This window comes from Xenia sp. Carnegie-2017, unplaced genomic scaffold, assembly GCF_021976095.1.
Source record: "Xenia sp. Carnegie-2017 unplaced genomic scaffold, XeniaSp_v1 HiC_scaffold_21, whole genome shotgun sequence".
NCBI classification, from domain to species: Eukaryota; Metazoa; Cnidaria; class Anthozoa; order Malacalcyonacea; family Xeniidae; genus Xenia; species Xenia sp. Carnegie-2017.
This window is the reverse complement of record NW_025813484.1, coordinates 9,510,555-9,529,815: the sequence shown is the minus strand read 5'-3', so window position 1 is coordinate 9,529,815 and position 19,261 is coordinate 9,510,555. Positions and strand designations below refer to the sequence as shown.

General features: G+C 32.0%; 4 protein-coding genes and 1 long non-coding RNA gene across 7 annotated transcripts in view; 1 reads left to right on the top strand and 4 right to left on the bottom strand.

Moving 5' to 3' along the window:
- Positions 1–213: 213 nt before the first annotated feature.
- The window catches only part of LOC124444974, a 68,368-nt gene continuing 49,320 nt past the window's right edge, over positions 214–19,261 (bottom strand). The window contains exon 2 of the long non-coding RNA XR_006948070.1: positions 214–328. This is a non-coding gene — a long non-coding RNA (uncharacterized LOC124444974). The remainder of the gene's footprint in view (positions 329–19,261) is intronic.
- The window catches only part of LOC124444954 (attractin-like), a 26,292-nt gene continuing 8,640 nt past the window's right edge, over positions 1,610–19,261 (bottom strand). Inside the window, exons 2-31 of the mRNA XM_046995661.1 lie at positions 9,306–9,605; positions 8,674–8,763; positions 8,484–8,597; positions 8,236–8,370; positions 8,000–8,163; positions 7,872–7,934; positions 7,684–7,801; positions 7,522–7,609; positions 7,141–7,354; positions 6,577–6,763; positions 6,336–6,487; positions 6,183–6,267; positions 5,985–6,049; positions 5,789–5,911; positions 5,632–5,720; positions 5,489–5,552; positions 4,961–5,125; positions 4,705–4,875; positions 4,535–4,609; positions 4,378–4,443; positions 4,183–4,276; positions 3,715–3,767; positions 3,549–3,628; positions 3,392–3,476; positions 3,161–3,309; positions 3,018–3,082; positions 2,855–2,933; positions 2,507–2,596; positions 2,173–2,414; positions 1,610–1,913 (exon numbers count right to left, since the gene is read on the bottom strand). Coding sequence (XP_046851617.1) covers positions 2,184–2,414; positions 2,507–2,596; positions 2,855–2,933; positions 3,018–3,082; positions 3,161–3,309; positions 3,392–3,476; positions 3,549–3,628; positions 3,715–3,767; positions 4,183–4,276; positions 4,378–4,443; positions 4,535–4,609; positions 4,705–4,875; positions 4,961–5,125; positions 5,489–5,552; positions 5,632–5,720; positions 5,789–5,911; positions 5,985–6,049; positions 6,183–6,267; positions 6,336–6,487; positions 6,577–6,763; positions 7,141–7,354; positions 7,522–7,609; positions 7,684–7,801; positions 7,872–7,934; positions 8,000–8,163; positions 8,236–8,370; positions 8,484–8,597; positions 8,674–8,763; positions 9,306–9,487 — 3,336 coding nt within the window. The 5' untranslated portion in view covers positions 9,488–9,605 and the 3' untranslated portion in view covers positions 1,610–1,913; positions 2,173–2,183. The remainder of the gene's footprint in view (positions 1,914–2,172; positions 2,415–2,506; positions 2,597–2,854; positions 2,934–3,017; positions 3,083–3,160; positions 3,310–3,391; positions 3,477–3,548; positions 3,629–3,714; positions 3,768–4,182; positions 4,277–4,377; positions 4,444–4,534; positions 4,610–4,704; positions 4,876–4,960; positions 5,126–5,488; positions 5,553–5,631; positions 5,721–5,788; positions 5,912–5,984; positions 6,050–6,182; positions 6,268–6,335; positions 6,488–6,576; positions 6,764–7,140; positions 7,355–7,521; positions 7,610–7,683; positions 7,802–7,871; positions 7,935–7,999; positions 8,164–8,235; positions 8,371–8,483; positions 8,598–8,673; positions 8,764–9,305; positions 9,606–19,261) is intronic.
- Positions 11,064–12,012, bottom strand: LOC124444965 (transmembrane protein 230-like). Its single transcript, XM_046995677.1, has 3 exons — positions 11,795–12,012; positions 11,604–11,726; positions 11,064–11,512 (listed from the first exon to the last, which is right to left on the bottom strand). Exons 1-3 carry the CDS (start codon positions 11,858–11,860, stop codon positions 11,375–11,377), a joined length of 327 nt encoding a protein of 108 aa, XP_046851633.1. The 5' UTR covers positions 11,861–12,012; the 3' UTR covers positions 11,064–11,374.
- On the bottom strand, positions 12,054–17,200 carry LOC124444955 (tRNA pseudouridine synthase A-like). Of its 3 annotated transcripts, XM_046995665.1 has the most exons (15): positions 17,114–17,200; positions 15,727–15,894; positions 15,287–15,375; positions 15,124–15,217; positions 14,917–15,052; positions 14,504–14,604; positions 14,395–14,425; positions 14,246–14,324; positions 13,732–13,780; positions 13,438–13,531; positions 13,295–13,365; positions 12,995–13,039; positions 12,822–12,896; positions 12,668–12,738; positions 12,054–12,467 (listed from the first exon to the last, which is right to left on the bottom strand). In XM_046995665.1, exons 2-15 carry the CDS (start codon positions 15,883–15,885, stop codon positions 12,167–12,169), a joined length of 1,395 nt encoding a protein of 464 aa, XP_046851621.1. In that variant the 5' UTR covers positions 15,886–15,894; positions 17,114–17,200; the 3' UTR covers positions 12,054–12,166. The 3 variants fall into 3 exon arrangements, with proteins under 3 accessions (XP_046851621.1, XP_046851618.1, XP_046851620.1); XM_046995662.1 differs by having other exon boundaries at positions 13,295–13,531; XM_046995664.1 differs by having other exon boundaries at positions 13,295–13,531; positions 14,395–14,422.
- LOC124444957 (cytochrome c oxidase assembly protein COX15 homolog) lies at positions 15,991–18,338 on the top strand. The gene is made up of 10 exons (XM_046995667.1): positions 15,991–16,131; positions 16,222–16,281; positions 16,361–16,460; positions 16,532–16,718; positions 16,786–16,972; positions 17,047–17,217; positions 17,312–17,393; positions 17,462–17,616; positions 17,679–17,792; positions 17,926–18,338. Exons 1-10 carry the CDS (start codon positions 16,069–16,071, stop codon positions 18,067–18,069), a joined length of 1,263 nt encoding a protein of 420 aa, XP_046851623.1. The 5' UTR covers positions 15,991–16,068; the 3' UTR covers positions 18,070–18,338.

The window sequence follows — 19,261 nt, the reverse complement described above, 5'->3', positions numbered from 1 at the left end:
TATAGTTGGATGTAATGAATCTTTATATGCTTTAGCAACCCCTAATCTCTCACATTGTGCGTAATGATGTTTTTCGTATAATGTTATAGGTATGTTTTCACCTTCAAAATACTCGAAAACACTATTCAACGATATGATGTTGTTTCCTTTACAAACTTTATTGAATGTTTGTAGTTGTTTGTAGTAGGCTTTGATTTTCTTTTTCTTTCCTTCGTCAACTTTCTTCACATCTTGCGTTATAGATTCAAATAATGGTAGACAAGCGTCAATAATCTCAAATCCGTCAACATTGATATTATCAAATCGAATATGTAGACTTCTACTCATTCTAAAAAATAAACAAATAATCACTAAATTTATAGTTAAAGAAAAATAAAAAATAAACGCTTACCTCATCTATTGGTTATGATTATGTAAAGTTTCATTATGCAAATTTTTTTTGCATACTATATCCATAATGAGATTTCGCCATTTTTTCAAAATACATCGAACAAGGTTGAAAATATCAATTTTAGTTTACTTTTTACTCAAACTAAACATACAAATACTTATATAGCGTAAAACAATGATGATCGTGGACAATTTCAATAATATCAGGAAAATATATTAAACCGCTCCCTCTAAAACCTGACTGACTCCTGACTCCTGAAGCACCTGATGCACCTGACTCCTGAAAGATACTCGGATCTACTCTTCTCTTGCAATGGATCAGAAATCTAACCCAAATAACTAAACAATCCAAGCCCTGGACATGGCCTTCTTTTTTTGTTATTCTTTAGAGTGATTCTCTAAAGATGAGGGAAACCGGCGTATCGCCGGAGGAAAACCTCAGAAATCCAACAAGCTACGAAAGCCAGTCAGTGGATGCACATTGCTTAGGATCACCTTATCTATTTTTAACAGTTATCTTTACAAAAAGAATGTCTACAGTTTTTACAAATTTTATTAGACTGCCTTTATCTTTACTAGGTTGTTGACAGAGGCGTCCTATTGGCAATATGCATGCTTATGTTTGAAAATGTAGATCGTCCAGGTTGGTATAGTCCTTAGAAGGACTATAGAGTCCTTTTTTTGACTCTGAAGATGACTACCGCTAAGGTTGTCGAAACGTCAGTGAACAACAACAAAACAGTCCTTCTGAGGACTATACCAACCTGGACGATCTACATTTACAAACATGTAACGGGTTCAAACCATTTACTTTATGCATGCTTATATAAAAAACCGAAACCTTCGTGTACGAAGACCGCTTTCTGCTGCACTACTTTTTACCTTTGCGCACCCTTAAGTAACCCTGTTGATCAACGACCTATTCCGCACAAAATTAATCAGTCAAAGATTAAACGTAGACAACACTAACTGCTTCTTATTTTTATGTATTTACTGAAACAACATCGCAGAAGTGAAACTTCGTGATATATAGTGATCAAAAGTGGTCTATTGTCGTCAACATAAGACAACTGAGACATTGGACATCATATGTTCCTATGGGATAATGGTGGGAATCATGGGGGCATCATCACAAAGATATGTAAGGATGAGAACTAACACTTCTTAAGGTTAGTAGTATCAGAGTACAAGTTAGAGATACTTAACACTCTAACATTCATACAATTTGAATTCGTGTTGTACAATTTTAAATAAAATATTATAATATAAATACAAAGTTAAATTGTCTAATTATACAAACGTATGACAGTTTGTTTCAGTTATAAGAACAGCAATCGTCTATACCACTTTTTTTTGTCAAAAGAGAAGTACAGTCAAATAGCAATTTTCATCAAGAAATGGACAAAATCGAGGCTAGAGTACTCCTTTGTCATTTTATGATGAGTTTGAGTCGAACATGTGAATATGAAAATATGGAAACGATCTGAATTCCGTGATGATATTAAAAAACTTACATCTTTAATCTATGTAGAAGAATGAAAAAATAAGTTAAGGATCCATTTCACCATTCACAGACCAAAAGTAAACTGGTCTCAATTGTTTTGTTTATAAAAATGGACTGATTACATAAAGCAAGTTGTCTACGCATGTCGACTTGAAAAATGTATTAAACAAAACATTTCAATTCAACACTATTCATCACATTCAGTTTTACATTCAGTTTTACACAAACCAAAACAAACAACTTGATGTAATCAGCCATAAAACAACTGGAATGTTTACCTCATTCTTTTCTACGTTGTCGTCGAGCAAAACGGATTTCGTCTTCTTTTAATATTTTTTACATAATTGACAACTTTTGAGTTATGTTGATCACCAAAGTTAACTAAGGTACTTCCCAAACATAGAGGTGACGCTCCATTACTACTATCAGACTGCCCACATACGGGTAAACGAACCAAAACAGTGACAACAGCTGCCTTGTTACCATAACAAATTTCGGATGTGAGCGGCGATGGCTTACCCTAAGATTCATTCAATTACAATAAATATTTCGAACTTTTGAATGCTCTAAATTGCAAAAAGCATTTATTTGAAATAAATTTCTAGAACTAACGGTCATTGGTACATATCCAGGTTTATCAACACATATTGGAGCAGCAGCAAAAGGACGGTTTGTCATGTAAACCATCTCAACGTTATGTCTCTAAGGAAAGAATAATGATATCAAGAACAAAATAATAAATTATGTGAAATTGTAGATAGAATTTTCGAAAATTCAGTTTGACTTGGGATAAAAGGCAAACAACAAACGAAATGCATAAATTATTAAAAATCTTTCTTCCCCAACTTAAAGATTCTAAGGAGTTCAACTTATATTTAACACAGTAATAATGTTCAGTACGTTTGATGAATAAATACAAAATAAAGACGCTTTTTGCAACTTTAAATTATCTATACATACTCGATTTCGCCGTAAAGTTTCGATAAATGACTTTGCTTTCCACGTTAACACAGCTAGTAAGAGCAATCCTACAAAACAGCTGAACATAACGAGAAAGATGTGAACATAATTTAAGTAGGTTAGGGATTAAAAGATAAAATTGAAAAAATAATAACAAGCTTACGATATAAAAACGATGAAGAATTTCAAAAGATCGATAGTTTCTTCATGAGGCTGATGAACTGATATCTATAAAAAAAAATTACTTTAAGTTCATTAATTCATAACTCAATAAGCCAAATTCAAAGAAAATAACAAATGACTCACGGAAATCACAGAATTTGGATGTAAATTGTACAAAAAAATATGGAAGTAAAAACCATGAGAACCAAATGAATAATAATCTTTGGAGAATTTCAACTGATATCGTGAAGACAATGAGATAACGTTTCTTACATAATACTCTTGCATTACGTCTAAAAGAAAAATAAACAATTTAAAAAAACGCTACGTACGTAAAAAAGCAAACCTTTCGAGATGAGAAAAATTGTCATATACCACTTCCAACAGAAATATTCAACATTGTTGGATTGCTCTTGTTTTGTTCATTAATTTCGACAGTCACTATGGCATTTTCATCAGACTAAAAAACAACAAAAATTAAAAGTAAATCCATAATGTTTTAACATCCATTTCACTACAATACAATACAAACTTGATCGGGTCGACTAACGAAATTAACAGTTTTCTTGTCTGAAACGTTGATTTTATATAAAAAACCAGGAGTTAGTATATCTACAAAAACAAAAAAATAATTAAAACATAAATTACAATGCGGATAGGTGAGGTGAATTTATCAAATGAACCGCATTTAAACATACAAAAACAATATCCTCCATTGGTAGCATTTCCTTCATATTGTGTTTCTAAACATCTTGAGACACATAAATAAAAACAAAGACACATCGTGATGTCCAACGTTACATCACGATACATAAAGATACACAAACATACATAATGATACATAGAGATAAATAAAGATACATCATGATACATAGTGATACGTAAAGGTACATAATGATTAATAGAGATACGTGAATGTACATAAGGATACAAAAAGATACGTTAAGGTACATAATGATACAAAGAGATACGTAAAGATAAATAATGATACAAAGAGATACGTTAAGGTACATAATGATACAAAGAGATACGTAAAGGTACGTAATGATACAAAGAGATACGTAAAGGTACGTAATGATACAAAGAGATACGTAAAGGTACGTAATGATACATTGAAATGACATCACTATTTTGATGAGTGAAATAGAAATAAATATGCAACTCACCTATCACACATATCTCCAATAACACCTCTCATTCTACAGTTACATTTACCATTTACTGGATTACATGTATCAGCGTGACCATTGCACTCACATGCTAAAAACAAGAGAAAGACATAAGAGAAAAAAGTGGAAAATCATGTTTCTTAACAACTTTTACAAAAACAAAAATGATGAAAGTGGAGAAAAAGTACTTACGTTTACATTTTCCTCCGTTGCTTGGGTTGCCATAATAACCTGGAGCACATCTTTCACATTTTTCACCTGAAATAAAACAATAAAGAAAAACAGTAAGAAAAAAATTTATTTCATTACAGAGGGAAGAGAAAGTAAAAATTTTATGAGAATAGTTCACCTGTAGAATGATCTCGACATTTCAAACAAACATTAGAATCAACGCTACAGTTGCTATGACCGTTACATTGGCATACTAAAGTAGTATAATTTAGCGAAATTAATCATAACGTAATATAAACAGTAAAATGGACGTCAATAAATAAAAAATTATTAGGAAGAAAAATGTACATGGACAGTGGATGAAATGCCAGAATTTAGTGCTGAGAGAATTATCTTTTGGGGCACGTGCACTTCCTTGAAGACATCGACCTAAGCCATTACGAAGAGAATTCTCACTCCAACCACAACTCGGTAATTTTAGACAATTAAGACATGTTTCTTGAGCTTCACAGGAAATATCTTAATGAAAATCAACAATCATACATTGAAATTCAACATAAGTACGAGGCGTTTGTCGTTTACATTAAACACGGTGACTTTTTACCTTTGCGGTTATTCTTAGTGACCCATTCAAAACATTGACCATATGTATAATAAGCAGTGTATAAATCATTATGTATACAACGACCGAGATTCTCACACCATAAACAACTTTCACTAAGACAATCTTTACTTGAAGAATGTAATGAACAAGAAGACTTCGCAAACTCTAAATAAAAGATATCACAAAAGTTTGAGTGATTAAGTAATTATTTGTATTCAGGATGAAATGATAACGTGTGTCAGTGATGAGGTCATAAGTTATGTCAGTGATGAGGTCATAAGTTGTGTCAGTGATGAGGTCATATGATGTGTCAGTAATGAGGTCATAAGTTATGTCAGTGTAAGGTCATAAGTTATGTCAGTGATGAGGTCATAAGTTATGTCAGTGATGAGGTCATAAGTCATGTCGGTGATGAGGTCATAGGTTTTGTTAGTGATGAGGTCACAAGTTGTGTCAAAGTTGTAAAATATAAAATCATTAAAATACAGTGATATAATTTGTATATATAACAAATGATGGCATGCCTACTTGATAAGCTATTTTCATTTAAATATTTTCCCGTAGTAGGACAAACATCGCCACTTTCATTTTCCTACAATAGATTTTCATTATCTTTAAAACGGCACGAGAAACTTGAGGAATCATTGTGTACAAAATAACAGAAACTTTACCCGACATGATGAATGATTCCATGCACAATATGAAATAGACGTGCATTCTTTACATGATAAAATTTCTTCACATTTTGCTCTGTATTCTCCTAAATATAAAGATACAAAAATTCACCACATTTCATGGATGAGAACTCTACAAAAAAAAACTACTAACCAGGACATTGCAGCGTTTCTTTTACACTTCCTTTACTAAAACATCGTGAATTATTCCAGTAACAACCAGATGATACGTAGTTTTTTAAGCATTCACTTTCATTCGTGATTCGATCGCAAATCCCTATTCCGATGAGAGGTACATTGAGGGTACAACGTTCATCATATAAGGGTGCAAACAATGAACAAAATCATACCGTGGGTGTATGAGAGAATGTCATTAAATAGAGCACCATTAAAGCCACCAAATATATACATTGTTCTAAATAAGTATTCAAATAAGACTCTTATGAAGTGGTGAAAAACAGGTGTATGAAGTAACTGTCACGATAAGAAAATATTTTAAATTAAATATAAACAATGTGAGAAGTTTACAAAATCATCAATAAATACACCTGTCCTTTGACACGGCAGAATGTCCATAGCGAGCTAATGTTTCAGAAATCTGTGTTAAATCATCGAAATACCATTTTTGACAAGCTATATAAAATGCAAACATTAAATGTCATTATTGCTCATGAATAAAACAATTTCTACGACTTACTTACCAATATCATATAAATGCAATCTTGTTGTATGACATCGATTTTTGTTGACCTGGCCGTTCACATAAGGATTTCCACCAAATACGAGAATCATTTTATCCATTATTACAGCAGAATGATGTGCTAACTGAAATCCACTTGACGGAAGAAAATGCCTTGAATGAAAAACAAAACATCAGTTTGTAAAGGACCATTGAAAATAACAGCAAAGACATCAATACGTTGGATGAAAGTTTGTTCTTACCAAGTTCTATTGAGCAAGTTGTAAGAAATTAACGAGTCTGAAGGTAATAAAGTTGAAGTTCCGTTTACAATCATTAAACCACCATAAATATAAATTTCTTTAGATTGATCATCATAAACACTCGTATGTCCAAATCTTGCATCTTTGATCGTCGACTTGTTTTCATTCAAAATCCACCGCAATTTTCCTGTCAATAAAAAAATCAAACATCATCAGACACCTTTATGTATCAACATCATGAAAACAACCTTCTTTCAAACAAAGCTGTTCAAATTTCTTGCAGATCGTTTCAAGCAGTCCCTCAGATAATGAAAAAGAGCAAAATATTTACAAGAAACAATGTTTCTTGAATTGTATAAAGCATTCGCAGTCTTATAAGTCTATACTTTATATGGACTTCATGGGACACGAAATCTTACATCTTCCTTCTATTGTCACAAAAGCGTAACGTACAGCGCTTTAAAAACATCTTCTCTTGTCCATTCTTTAATCTCAGCCCCGTCTTTGCCGCCTTTTTCTGTTTTCCAATTAAATTAACTAAACATTGAAGTGAGTACACCTTACCTAAGTCAAATTCTTGCACGCGAGAACTAGGACCATCGTTAGACAAACCAAAAAGAACAATCATTTTATCCCCAACAACCGTAGCTGTATGATCTTTAACGCCAATGGACGATGAGTTTAAATACTTGCATTGTTTTGTAACTGTGTTGTACTCAAGAAGTCGATCTGTAATCCTACCATTGCTAAATTCACCACCAAATATGAAAAGTCTGTGCTGTTTAAGACAATGTTAACGACAAAAGTTAAAAATATTCGTCATTAATAAACAGCCCAAAACAGGGCCAATCATTAAAGGAAAATACTCATTCCTTATTTCAACCAACAACATTGATGGAAATAAAAGCCTTTAAAACAAAAACAAGGTACAAAATGAGAATGAACCTGATATGCAACCATTGAATGTCCCCAAGTTGACTTTTCATCGCAACTAGACATAAATCCTGTCCATGTCTTATTAATGATGTCATATCTACAAAGAAAAATATAAAAAAATGTTCTACAGGCAACATCATCATTCTGTTAAATTGATCATTAATAAAACACCTGTATAAATAATTCAATGTTCTATTGTTCACCAAGGAAAACATGTATCCACCATATATCCATAGGTGATCCCCAATAATTGCTGCTGCATGAGAGGCCCGGGGAGAGATGAAAGAATCTGACAAAGATCGAGTTCTTCACATGGATTTTTTGCTTAATTGAAATGAAAACCAATGATATTTAAGTACCTGTGTTATGTATCTCAACTTCATGCCAGTAGGACGACGTAATTGGTTTGTCACATTTTTTCCCTATATACATAGAACCATTGATATTTTTGTAAAAAGTTTTAATTAATAAAGTTGAATTTACACACCAGTAAAACCATAAGCACAGTGACAATCCGTATCATTACAAACTCCATTTACACAGGAGCAATTTAAAGGAATATCACAATAATGACCACTCCAGCCATCATGACATGTACATAGTCCAGCTATGTTACATTTACCATTGATGCAAGAACAATTATCAATAAATCTAAAACAAACTAAATGTAATGAGAACAGCTACATAGTTTGAATAACTAGAAACAAGACAAGATTTATGCACCTGTATGAAATATTAAAACCTGATCTAACTTCATTCTCATCACTGTAAAAATAAATAAAAGCTTTCCCAGATCTTGCAATAATCTGTTGAGGAACATTTCCAAATGTTACATTTGACTTGGTCAGTAAATGGCCACTGAAAAATATAAAAAAATTTGTTATAATCTTCCCTAATGTTTAAATAAGAGTAAAATGACAAATGACTTATGAAATGGGAAATTATTTTGATACAAATACTCATTTTCTTACTTGAAAGCTGCAAGCAAGGGTGATTGGGTAGAATCACCATCAAATATGTACAAATGATCCCAGTTACATTCTGTGTGAAGTTCATCAATTTGAAAATGGATCGTAACATTTGGTCTTTAAAACAATAAAGCATTTCATATAGTTAATAAAACAAGAATGATGGCATATAATGACATCATTAATACTTTACCTGTTCCCAGTATCAATCAACCATATTCTCTTTGAAGATACAAGGTAGTTATCAAAATCATCTGTGATAAATCCACTCCTTGATGTTAACCTGAAAAAGCAAAAGTAATTTGAATGTTCATCATCAAGTTATTTAGAAATTTTTATTTAAAGAAAAAAGAAGTGGGCAGGCCTAGAGCTACTCATATATTATGCTAACTACCTATTTGTTTTGGATAATTGCTTAACAAGAAAACAAACATTTTGACAGTTCAAGATATGTATTTAGTGATAAAAGTAAAATTTACGATGGACAGTATCAAATCTATCATGTAGTTTTATATTTTGTAGTTTCACTTTGAAATTATGAATTTTTTCTTTGGATATTCGTAAATGATAGATAGTCTTTGTTGTCTTTGTTTTTAACAAAAATTTATTATTTCATCATGTATCACAAAACTCGTACAAAACTACAAGTAAAATATATCATAAGTGAAACGGTGACATTGAATATTTATGTACGATATTTATAGATATGAATACGCTTTATTTAGTTAAGTGCAAATTCAATAAAAACGAAACAATGTTGACAAATTATTGTAATTTTGTAAACTTCGAAATATGTTTATCAAGAAACAACATGAAATAAAATACCTTATTCGTCCATATTCACACTTTTCCCCCCAGTAACCATTGTTACACAGCCATTTACAATTAGTTTCTGGTGAACATTTTCCATTCTGTATTTTTTCGCCAGGACACTGACAGTTAGGATTTACTGAACTTCGACACTCGATGCCAATAATTGTTAAGAATAAAAATAGTAAAATCCTCATGTTTCGTGAAGGTATTAAAACACATTCCTTCTGCAATGGCGTTTCATACCAAAAAGAAATTTGAAAATTGATGAGAAATTATTAAAGTTTCTCTTTCTTTCTCCGTACTTCGTGTTTACTTGTATGGGTAATTATGCTGATGTCACATAATTTATTACGTTCTGCGCAATTTATGCAAAGTTGATATCGTCAAGAATACACTGAAATAAACAATCTTCTCGGCACATTTTTTATCCATCAAAGATAATATCTGCAATCATTCAATTACAACAATGTTTCAATGTTATCTTTGTTGAGGTGTTTTCATTTTTAATTAAACAAAGTCTTTCAACAAGGAGCTCAATTAAACGAACATTGCATATAATGATGAGCCTTCCATCATCTTGATCCATAGGAAGGGATTTCTAATGAATATACCACTATTTAATGCAATTTGAACATTGAAAGAAATTTGAAAGATGCAAATTTGTGCGTACAACGTCGACGTGAATAGATTCGTTAATTTCCAGTTTTACATAACATATCTTTACCACACTTCTGTGATTCCAAAAACAGACATTTGGTTTTCTTGATATTCAAGATGATACAAGAATTTTAGACAACAGATTGCCATCTTGAATATCAAGAAAACGAGATGTCTTTTTTCGGAATCTGTTTTATTTTGTTTTACATCTTTTGTGTGTACATAAGCTTTTATCTATAGGAAAGGTGCTCTTCATTCCACTATGACATGAAGAGTAAAAAGTTTGAAATAAAGATTTATTTCTATATCATTAATACAAAATTCACTAAATGGGTTTTTACGGCCTGATTCAAACACGAGAAATGAATGGAGAGTTAAGAAAAAAAACATGTTTGGTGCAATCGTACGAACCTCCACCAATCCGTGATTTAAATCGTACTAATCTCCACCAATCCGTGATTTAAATCGTACATCGTACAAACCTGCACCAATCTGTTATTTAAATCGTACGAACCTCCACCAATCCGTGATTTAAATCGTACGAACCTCCACCAACCATTATGTAAATCGTACGAACCTCCACCAATCCATTATGTAAATCGTACGAACCTCCACCAATCCATGTTTTATGTCACTAGTACAATAACGTATATTTTCTTAAAAGTTTAAACCTTATTTCTAGGATAAGTAGGCTTACAGAATACGAGAATCCTAACTGAAGCTGCATTAACATTTTGCTACAAGTTATATAACCTTAACTGCATGCTTGATGAACTAAAAATAAAGTCAATGGTTTGTGACATAATGAAGCGGTGGGTTGGAAGTGAAATTGAAGGTAAGGATGATTGACATTTTCTCCCTCTTGTTGTTTCATTGCAGATTAAATGAAGTATACAACTGTTAACTGCAGAGGAAGTACTATAGACTTCAAAGTTCATGAACTTGATGTTTACATTAGAGCTTCAGAAAAGTATAGAATCTCACCAGCCTTCAAATCCTTCCATAATAATTTGACAATTTACTTTTCCTTAGTGTGTTGAATTTGAATATGAAATATTGTTGAAGAAATTGTTTGGCAAAAATGTCATTGAATGTCAAAATATACCAGAGTGCTCGGCTGATATCATGATCTTATTTGAAGCAAACTGGAATATAAGTCAAAGTTATGAATATGTCTACACCCAATGGTATTTTAACTTCAAATTATCTTGTTTACATGTGTTAAACATTTGAGAAATTTTAAGTCTTGTACATCTTCAACTGAAGTACAGTTACTGTTTGTTGTAAACAAGTTATTTCATTCAATACCATTCTCTCAGTCACTCCATGGGAAATGTCTCCATTTTGTAACACAAAAACTAATGTTCATCTTACAACTAACAATATGATTGGCTGCGGAGATTATAGTTAGGTATGCATTAATGTTAGTTGAAATCGGGAATGTCATCAAAAGAAAATCCTCTGTATCCTTTCCAAGCATAATATGCAATCCTCACATGATAAAAACCAGGGATAAACATGAGTGAACCAAGAATTAGCATAGGATACGTCCTATCACCATACTGATGAAAAATTTCAAGGTAAATGGTTAGAAAGCTGTAAAGAACTTGTGAAGTTGTTCACCAAAAATATTGTTGTCTGTAAACTACCCACCTTAACGTCAAAATATCCAGAAAAAAGTAGAGAACCAAGAACTAGGAGAATGGTACCAAAAAAGAACAAACCACTGGCCAAACATATTGCTTTTACAGGAACTTTTGATGGTGGTTTACGAAACTATAAGTAAAATAAGTAAAAATTGTACTAAACAAAGCAAGTTAAAATGTCACTTTTAATGTTTATACCTGAGCATCGACAAATCCATCTCTGTCGTTAATTTTGTGATACTTCACCCGTGGATTTGATGGCATTATACTACGAATTATTCTACTTTAATTCTAGTGAATACAGTTAAGTTGACTAATAGTAATTTCAGGATGCTAAACACGATAAAAATTTTAAAGAAACACATATTTACATCGCCAAAAAGCATTAATTTTTAAAACTGTATGCACTTGTGAACTGAAAAGTCGACATTTCTTAGACTGAGCCCGCAAAACATCATAGCTTTACTTCATGTTTTAATTTTAACATAAAAACATCGAAATTACCTGTCACACAAAAGATAAAACTTTTCTATTTCATATTGCTGGTTTATCGTCATAAAAACCGTATTCCTAAATGCTAGGAACATGTTTTTCAGATAAACTGTTTGTATTTGAGTCGTTTGGAGCAGAAAAAACAATACTATTCTTCTGCAATTGAACAATCTGTCCGGAACTACAGTCTTCATTCATTTCTATCTTATTTGGTTTTCCATTATCACAATTTCTTGTTATTTCATTTGTGTTTTCTTTATCTGTAACGACTTTATTTGCGTCTTCTTCCATATTCTTTGTATCTTTTAGTTTTTTTGATTCTACCATCCCTTCATTACTGTAGGAATGTGAACCCAACACACTTAACCATCTCATCATACTAAAGGTAAAAAGTTAAGGATTACTCGTCAAACATACATTTTCCTTAAGAAAAAAACTACAATCTCCTTAAAACATATCGCACAAAGTTCCCAAACTCTCAGTATAATATGATTTCCAAGTAGCTAACAAGAATATTTATGACAATGAAGAATCGAAGAATAACGTTGCAAGAAATTTCGAAAATAAATTAAAGGATACGAGTTTGTTGTAGCTTCTGTTTCGATAATTCCACTATGAATAAATTCTGTCTTGAAATTTTTTATTTGATCCTACAGAAGTCATTTTAAAGTTGAAACAGATCATCCAAAAAATACGTAGCTATCTCTTGAAGAGTACAAAAAATTACACTTACTTCACATTCGCTCCATTCTAGAGGTTCGTGAAAACCATCTTTTCCAAATTTATCATTGTAACTTTTAAAATGAACCTTAAAATATTTCTGCACGTTAAAAACCTTAGCGACGTTTTATTTTTCGTGTAAACATTCTGACTACTTTATGCAAATAATTTCTACTATAACATCACCTCCTCCAAGATGAGCCCTAAACCAGGAGCTCTAGGTATGTCCATCTGCAATTGAATTCATAAATTTTTTTACCATATATCAAACGTAAATGGTTTGAACCCGGAAGTATCGTTACATGTTTGTAAATGTAGATCGTCCAGGTTACGTTTCGACAACCTCAGCGGTAGTCATCTTTAGAGTCAGAAAAGGACTCTATAGTCCTTCTCTGGACTATACCAACCTGGACGATATACATTTACAAACATTTATCAAACGTCCAAATTAACTCGTAATTGTAATCTCACAGCATCATAAAATACCTTTGCCGGCTCAAATGCTCTTGAAATAGCATCAACTCCAGTGTAGCCTTTCATTATTGCAATAACTAAACCTAAATACAATGTATATACATGTAATTCGACATTAAAAATTAGAAAAATCATTATATATGCATTCATGATACCAATCATTTTTCTTATCTGATGTTGCATAAAACTTTGTCCTTGAACTTGCAGTTCGATAAATTCCATTTTTCTTGCAACAAACGCTTCCCCCGCCTTTAAAAGTAAAGAATTATAATTACTGAATGAAAAAGCATTATATATAGTTTAGTCGATAACGACTTGCTCTTTTGTACGTTGACGTCATAACGTTCATTTTATGACGTAATTGCAAGCGAATAAATCACCGTATCTTCTTATTGAGATGAGATTTTTAGAGATGATAATTTACGACAAGGAAGTTAAGCATATCCTACCACTTCAAAACGAATGATATAACGTTTGGAACTTTCATCTTTAAAATCTCTATGAACAAGAAAATGTTTAAAATTAATACAGCTTTATCACGGTTAAATTACTCATTGTTATTGTAATTTAAAAAAGAAAGGAATATAGATAGTTCAAAAAGTAAATGGTTTGAGCCCGGGAGTATCGTTACATGTTAGTAGATGTTGATCGTCCAGGTTGTTATAGTCCTGAGAAGGACTGTTTTTGTTGTTGTTGACTGACGTTTCGACAACCTTAGCGGTAGTCATCTTCAGAAGTCAAATGAAGATTGATTTTGACTATGAAGATGACTACCGCTAAGGTTGTTGAAACGTCAGTCAACAACAACAAAAACAGTCCTTCTCAGGACTATACCAACCTGGACGATCTACATTTACAAACATGTAAGAATGTTCTAAAATCATTCAATTCTTATCAGTTGAGCTTAAATAATTACACAATCAAATTGAAGACAGCATTTGTTATAAACCGACTTCCACTTACTTTCCAGAAGTAAAATTGTGAAAATTCTTCGTTCCTTCGTAATTCTTAAGAACGTCGTTAAGTTTTTGTTCTATTTCGTCTTTAACAGGAAAGATGAATTTTTTCAATTTCATGCAAGAAAATCTTTGATGTCAAATTTTATTTTTTACCTGTAATTCTAAAGTTCTTTGTTGTATGCTGCTAGACAATAAAAAGTTAAAATAAGTTTTTGAAACATCTTAAATTAAATATGGCAAAAAAAAAAGAAGAAAAACTGACTGCAAATGTGGGAGCAAAAGCAAATGTTGGTAACAAATATTGATAAGTTCTTGATGTACAACGACTCTTACAATCAAACCCACGAGTAACTTGCTTTAAAGCTACAAAATTTAATATGAAAAAGATTTACTATAAAGATATAATATAAAACAAATTCCGAAGAAGCAAGACATCTTGAGATTGCAAAATATGCATCAGTCATCCTCAGACAGAATCAAAAATAAAGTCGAAATAAAGTCGAAAATTTACAGTTCACTTCTCATCTTCTTTTGATGCATATTTTGCAATTTCAAGATTTCTTGCTTCTTCGGAATTTGTTTTATATATTTTTTAAATTGAGGCTGGTCATGGTTTTTGGTCTTACTATAAGGACAATATGAAAAGTTATTGATATGCTTCTTCTTCATCCTCACCAAAAACTCTGATTTGAGGATCTAAATTTTCATTAATATCATGAAGAAGTTCTTTGTAAGGAACCATTTTTAGTGAGACAACTTGACGAGCAGCAGAAACACCTTTATCTGTTCTTGCACATCTTTGAAATGCCATCTAAAGTAAAAAAACACAGTTTACAAAAATTTCATCACCTTAAAGCCAAATTTTAACAAAATAATGCAAACTTTTCCATAGTTCCGTGACGCGTCCTCTGAAATAGCTTTTGCCTTAAACAAGGCATTTGTTAAATCTTCCTCAATTGTCCTTACACCAGGATTTCTATAAAACATCACGAAAAAAAATTAAGCATCCGAGCATGTTTCATTTTATAAATTACTTCATGTAAACCTTTGCATGCCATTATAACCATTGCCACAATAGGACAGTAAGAGAACACATTTTTTTTTCTTATTATAGTTGATGTTTCTTTTTACCTCCTAGATGAACCAAAAACATTATGCATTTCTTAAAGGTTTTCTTGGTCATTTTTTATTAAAATATCATTTGAATAAATTAAAAATGCATATAAATAGGACAGCTTACCTTAAAGATTAACAAAACATGCAATAGTTAATGGCTTTGATGAATAGAAATTCATGTACTTATTCAAAGTATATATGAACTGATGTGATTAGTATGGTAATAGTTTGCAAGGTTTGAGAAGTGTAAATGTGTCATAGCTGGAATTTGTTGGGGAACAAGATAAGTGAACTTAAAAGAAAAAACATATTTTAAGACAAAGAAGTGAAAAGATTTTCCATTATGTCAAGTTGTCAATTTATTTTTACCTTAGTAGAAGAATCCAAAGTCAAAGATTCTGGACCACATGTTGAGATTAAAATTTTAGTTTCATTCAAAGAAGAATCTGATTTTATTTTCTTCCGTTCGCTTTCATCATCATCGTCCTCCAGATTATCTACACTTCTCTTTTTATTTTCAAATGCCATGCTCTCTAGCTACAAAATCACAGAAGATCTTTCAAAATTAAGTTTAATTCGAGCCGCCATGCAATACGACCAGCGGTAACAGTTTTTATTTACATTATAAAGTAATAAAAATAAAAGTGATCGCTGTGTAATAACAGGGATATAGTTACGTAAACAAAACAAAAGCAGTCCTTTATAATTAGAATGACTTGCTACAGCGTTTATTCCAAAATAAATCCTCTTTTTCGTGTTTTTTTACAGAAAACGGTGAGTTTCTGATTATTACTTATCAATGATTGTTTCTGCCAAATTTCTCTTACATAAAGTTAACATTGCTACTTAAATTTCTAATTTAAGGCAACTTGCAGACAAACTTTTACATATTCGTCCATTTTATCAAGAATTACTGCAAAATCTGTATGTATTAATATTTAGAATTAAAATGTACTAAAAATGTGAAATGAACTTGCTTGATAACAATTTTTATTGTACCAAGGCATTCTGTGGACAGCTCACAGCTCTTAAAAGATGTTTTACAACTGTCAATCTGAATCTATCACATTTGGCTGAAGCTGAGACGACTAGAAAAATAATTGGTTGTTTTGCTTAGCATTTGTGTCAATTCAAATTTGATACGGACGTGAAATATTCATTTTTTTGTGTTTAGGTTATTGGTTACTTTCTTGTAGTGGTATGGTATATGGTGCAGTTGTGCTTGGTGGTGTAACAAGATTGACTGAGTCTGGTCTTTCAATGGTTAACTGGAATTTAATCAAAGGAATGAAACCACCTCAAACACAGCAAGAATGGAACGATGAGTTTAAACGATATCAAGATTTTCCTGAATATAAATAGTGTGTTAACATAATAGTGAATGATGAATTTAGTATTCTATTTCATTCCATTATTTTTTAATTCTAGTTTAAATCAAGATATGAGTTTGGCAGAATTCAAAAAGATTTTTTACATGGAGTATGCTCATAGAATGTGGGGACGCGCTATTGGTGCTGTATTTTTTCTCCCTGCTTTATTTTTTGCATACAAAGGATGGATAAGCAAGTCTTTGAAACCAAGATTATTGATATATGGCAGCCTTCTTGGCTTTCAGGTAAATATGTCATACTGAACCTTGTTAAAACTTTCATTGAATGTTAATAATTAACCATGTGTTAATGGTGACAGGGTTTACTTGGATGGTACATGGTTCAAAGTGGTTTGGATGAAAAGAAAATTAGTGAAACTCAAATACCTCGTGTTAGTCAGTATCGACTGGCGGCTCATCTTGGGTCAGCTTTCACATTATATGCCCTTATGTTTTGGCAAGCACTGACTCATCTTCTCCCAACACAAGAGGTCTGTTTTTACCACATTAATTAATGAGAATTATTTCATTGAAACAAAGTTTTGTACTTTTGTTGTTAAATTATGCCGTACAATGTTTATATAGCTTGCCAACACAAAAAATTTACGTCGTCTTCGTATTTATACTCATGGAACCTTGAGTATTGTTTTTCTAACTGCACTTTCAGGTAGGTAATAGAAATACTCCACACTGAACCTTGCAGTGACAGCAAATGATGAAATTGTTATATTACAGGAGCGTTTGTAGCTGGTTTGGATGCTGGACTCGTCTATAATTCGTTTCCTAAATTCTCTGGTCGTTGGATTCCAGACGATTTGTTAGCAATGAGTCCAATGATGAAAAATTTCTTTGAAAATGCAACGACAGTTCAGTTTGACCATAGGATTATGGTGTGTTCAGTTAAAATGTACTTTCTTTGATATCTTCTGTAAACTGTTGTCTTTATTCATAGGGAATGTTGACGTTATCTGCAGTTGTTGGACTGTGGGCTATGGCAAGACCTCTTCATCTACATCCTCGTGCTCGTCTTGCTGTGAATACTACGCTAGCTATGGCTGGTCTCCAGGTGTCAAAATGTCTTTACTAAAATATTTTATTATTTTAAATGATTTTAGTGTTAACGAGTACTCGTGTGAGCATCTCAGAATTCTAACCTTCACAGGAAGTTTTTAACATTTCTTCTTTATTGGTTTTTGTAGATTTTGTTAGGTATATCAACGTTGTTGTATTATGTTCCTGTCCATTTAGCTGCATTGCATCAGTCTGGATCGTTGGCTTTGCTAACTTTTACTTTATGGTTTGGACATGAAATAAAGAAATGCAAAGTTGTACCAAAAATTTGAATGAATTGGGAAAGTTAATTATATGCATTTATACATAACATTAAGATGTAAAACTACGTCATTACATATGTTACTCTCTCCCATATGTTTTATGTAAAAAGTAGAACTGGCAAAAGCCAATTAACAACACATTTTTTGCTATCATTACAACAAGGCCCTCTTTTTCTTGTTGTTTTGTAGAATAACTCGCGTAATTAGAATCCTTTTCGAACGATCAACCAAATTGAATGTATAATAAAAACTCCAAATGAATGTTTAGAAATCATAAAGCTGTATTTGTTATAAGTGTTTTGACTACAATGCTCGTTAGAACCAGTGTGGAATGTTAAAGGGATTAACTTAACGAGTTTCAATCAATATACAACGGTTGTTGTCGGCTTAAAGCAGGCGGAGTTTAATCTCATTTAATCTGCTTCTTTTCATAAATTTTGAAAGTTTGGAACATTAACACCACTTGTAGAATGACAATAAAACGCGTGAATCTGTTGACGAACATATTTTAGCGTCCAAAATACTATTCCTCATTCACGCAAATAGCCGACAAAATCATTAATACTGTTATACAATTCAATCTGTTGTAAAATATGCATTCACACCAGACTGAATGGCAAGCTGTGATAATAGACTAGTTGATGATTATAAACAGGCTCCCCTCTACATTATTAGAATAATAATTGCATATTTCATCGACTCACCCAAAGATATTATCCATCATCTTGGACATACAGACAGACAGAGAGAGCTCAGTTTGCCAAACCTATTGTATATAAATATCAAACATCAAAAAAGCAACAACAAAAAATTTCACCATATCCATGTGATTTAGTAGGTATGTAACCCAGGTTTAACGTTGATAAATAGAACATTTAATGATACATTTATGTTATAATTTTTCCTTAAATATACTTGAAATGTCTGTTTGGGCTATCAAACCACCATAAAAAATCTTTCTTTATCATGCTATACGTGTGTTTTGCTGTCTTGCACAGGTCTTCTTTCTTTAATAAAAATAACCTTGTTATATTAAACTCGTCTTTTTGGGGGGGCAACGTTTCAATACGAACCTGTGTATCAACGGAAGTAAGACTTGCAAAAAAGCACAATCGTACTCTAAACAGACGAATACAAATGCTTTCCAAGTAACAAAACACGAACTTCGAAACATATTTAACACTTCACAGTGGGAAAATAA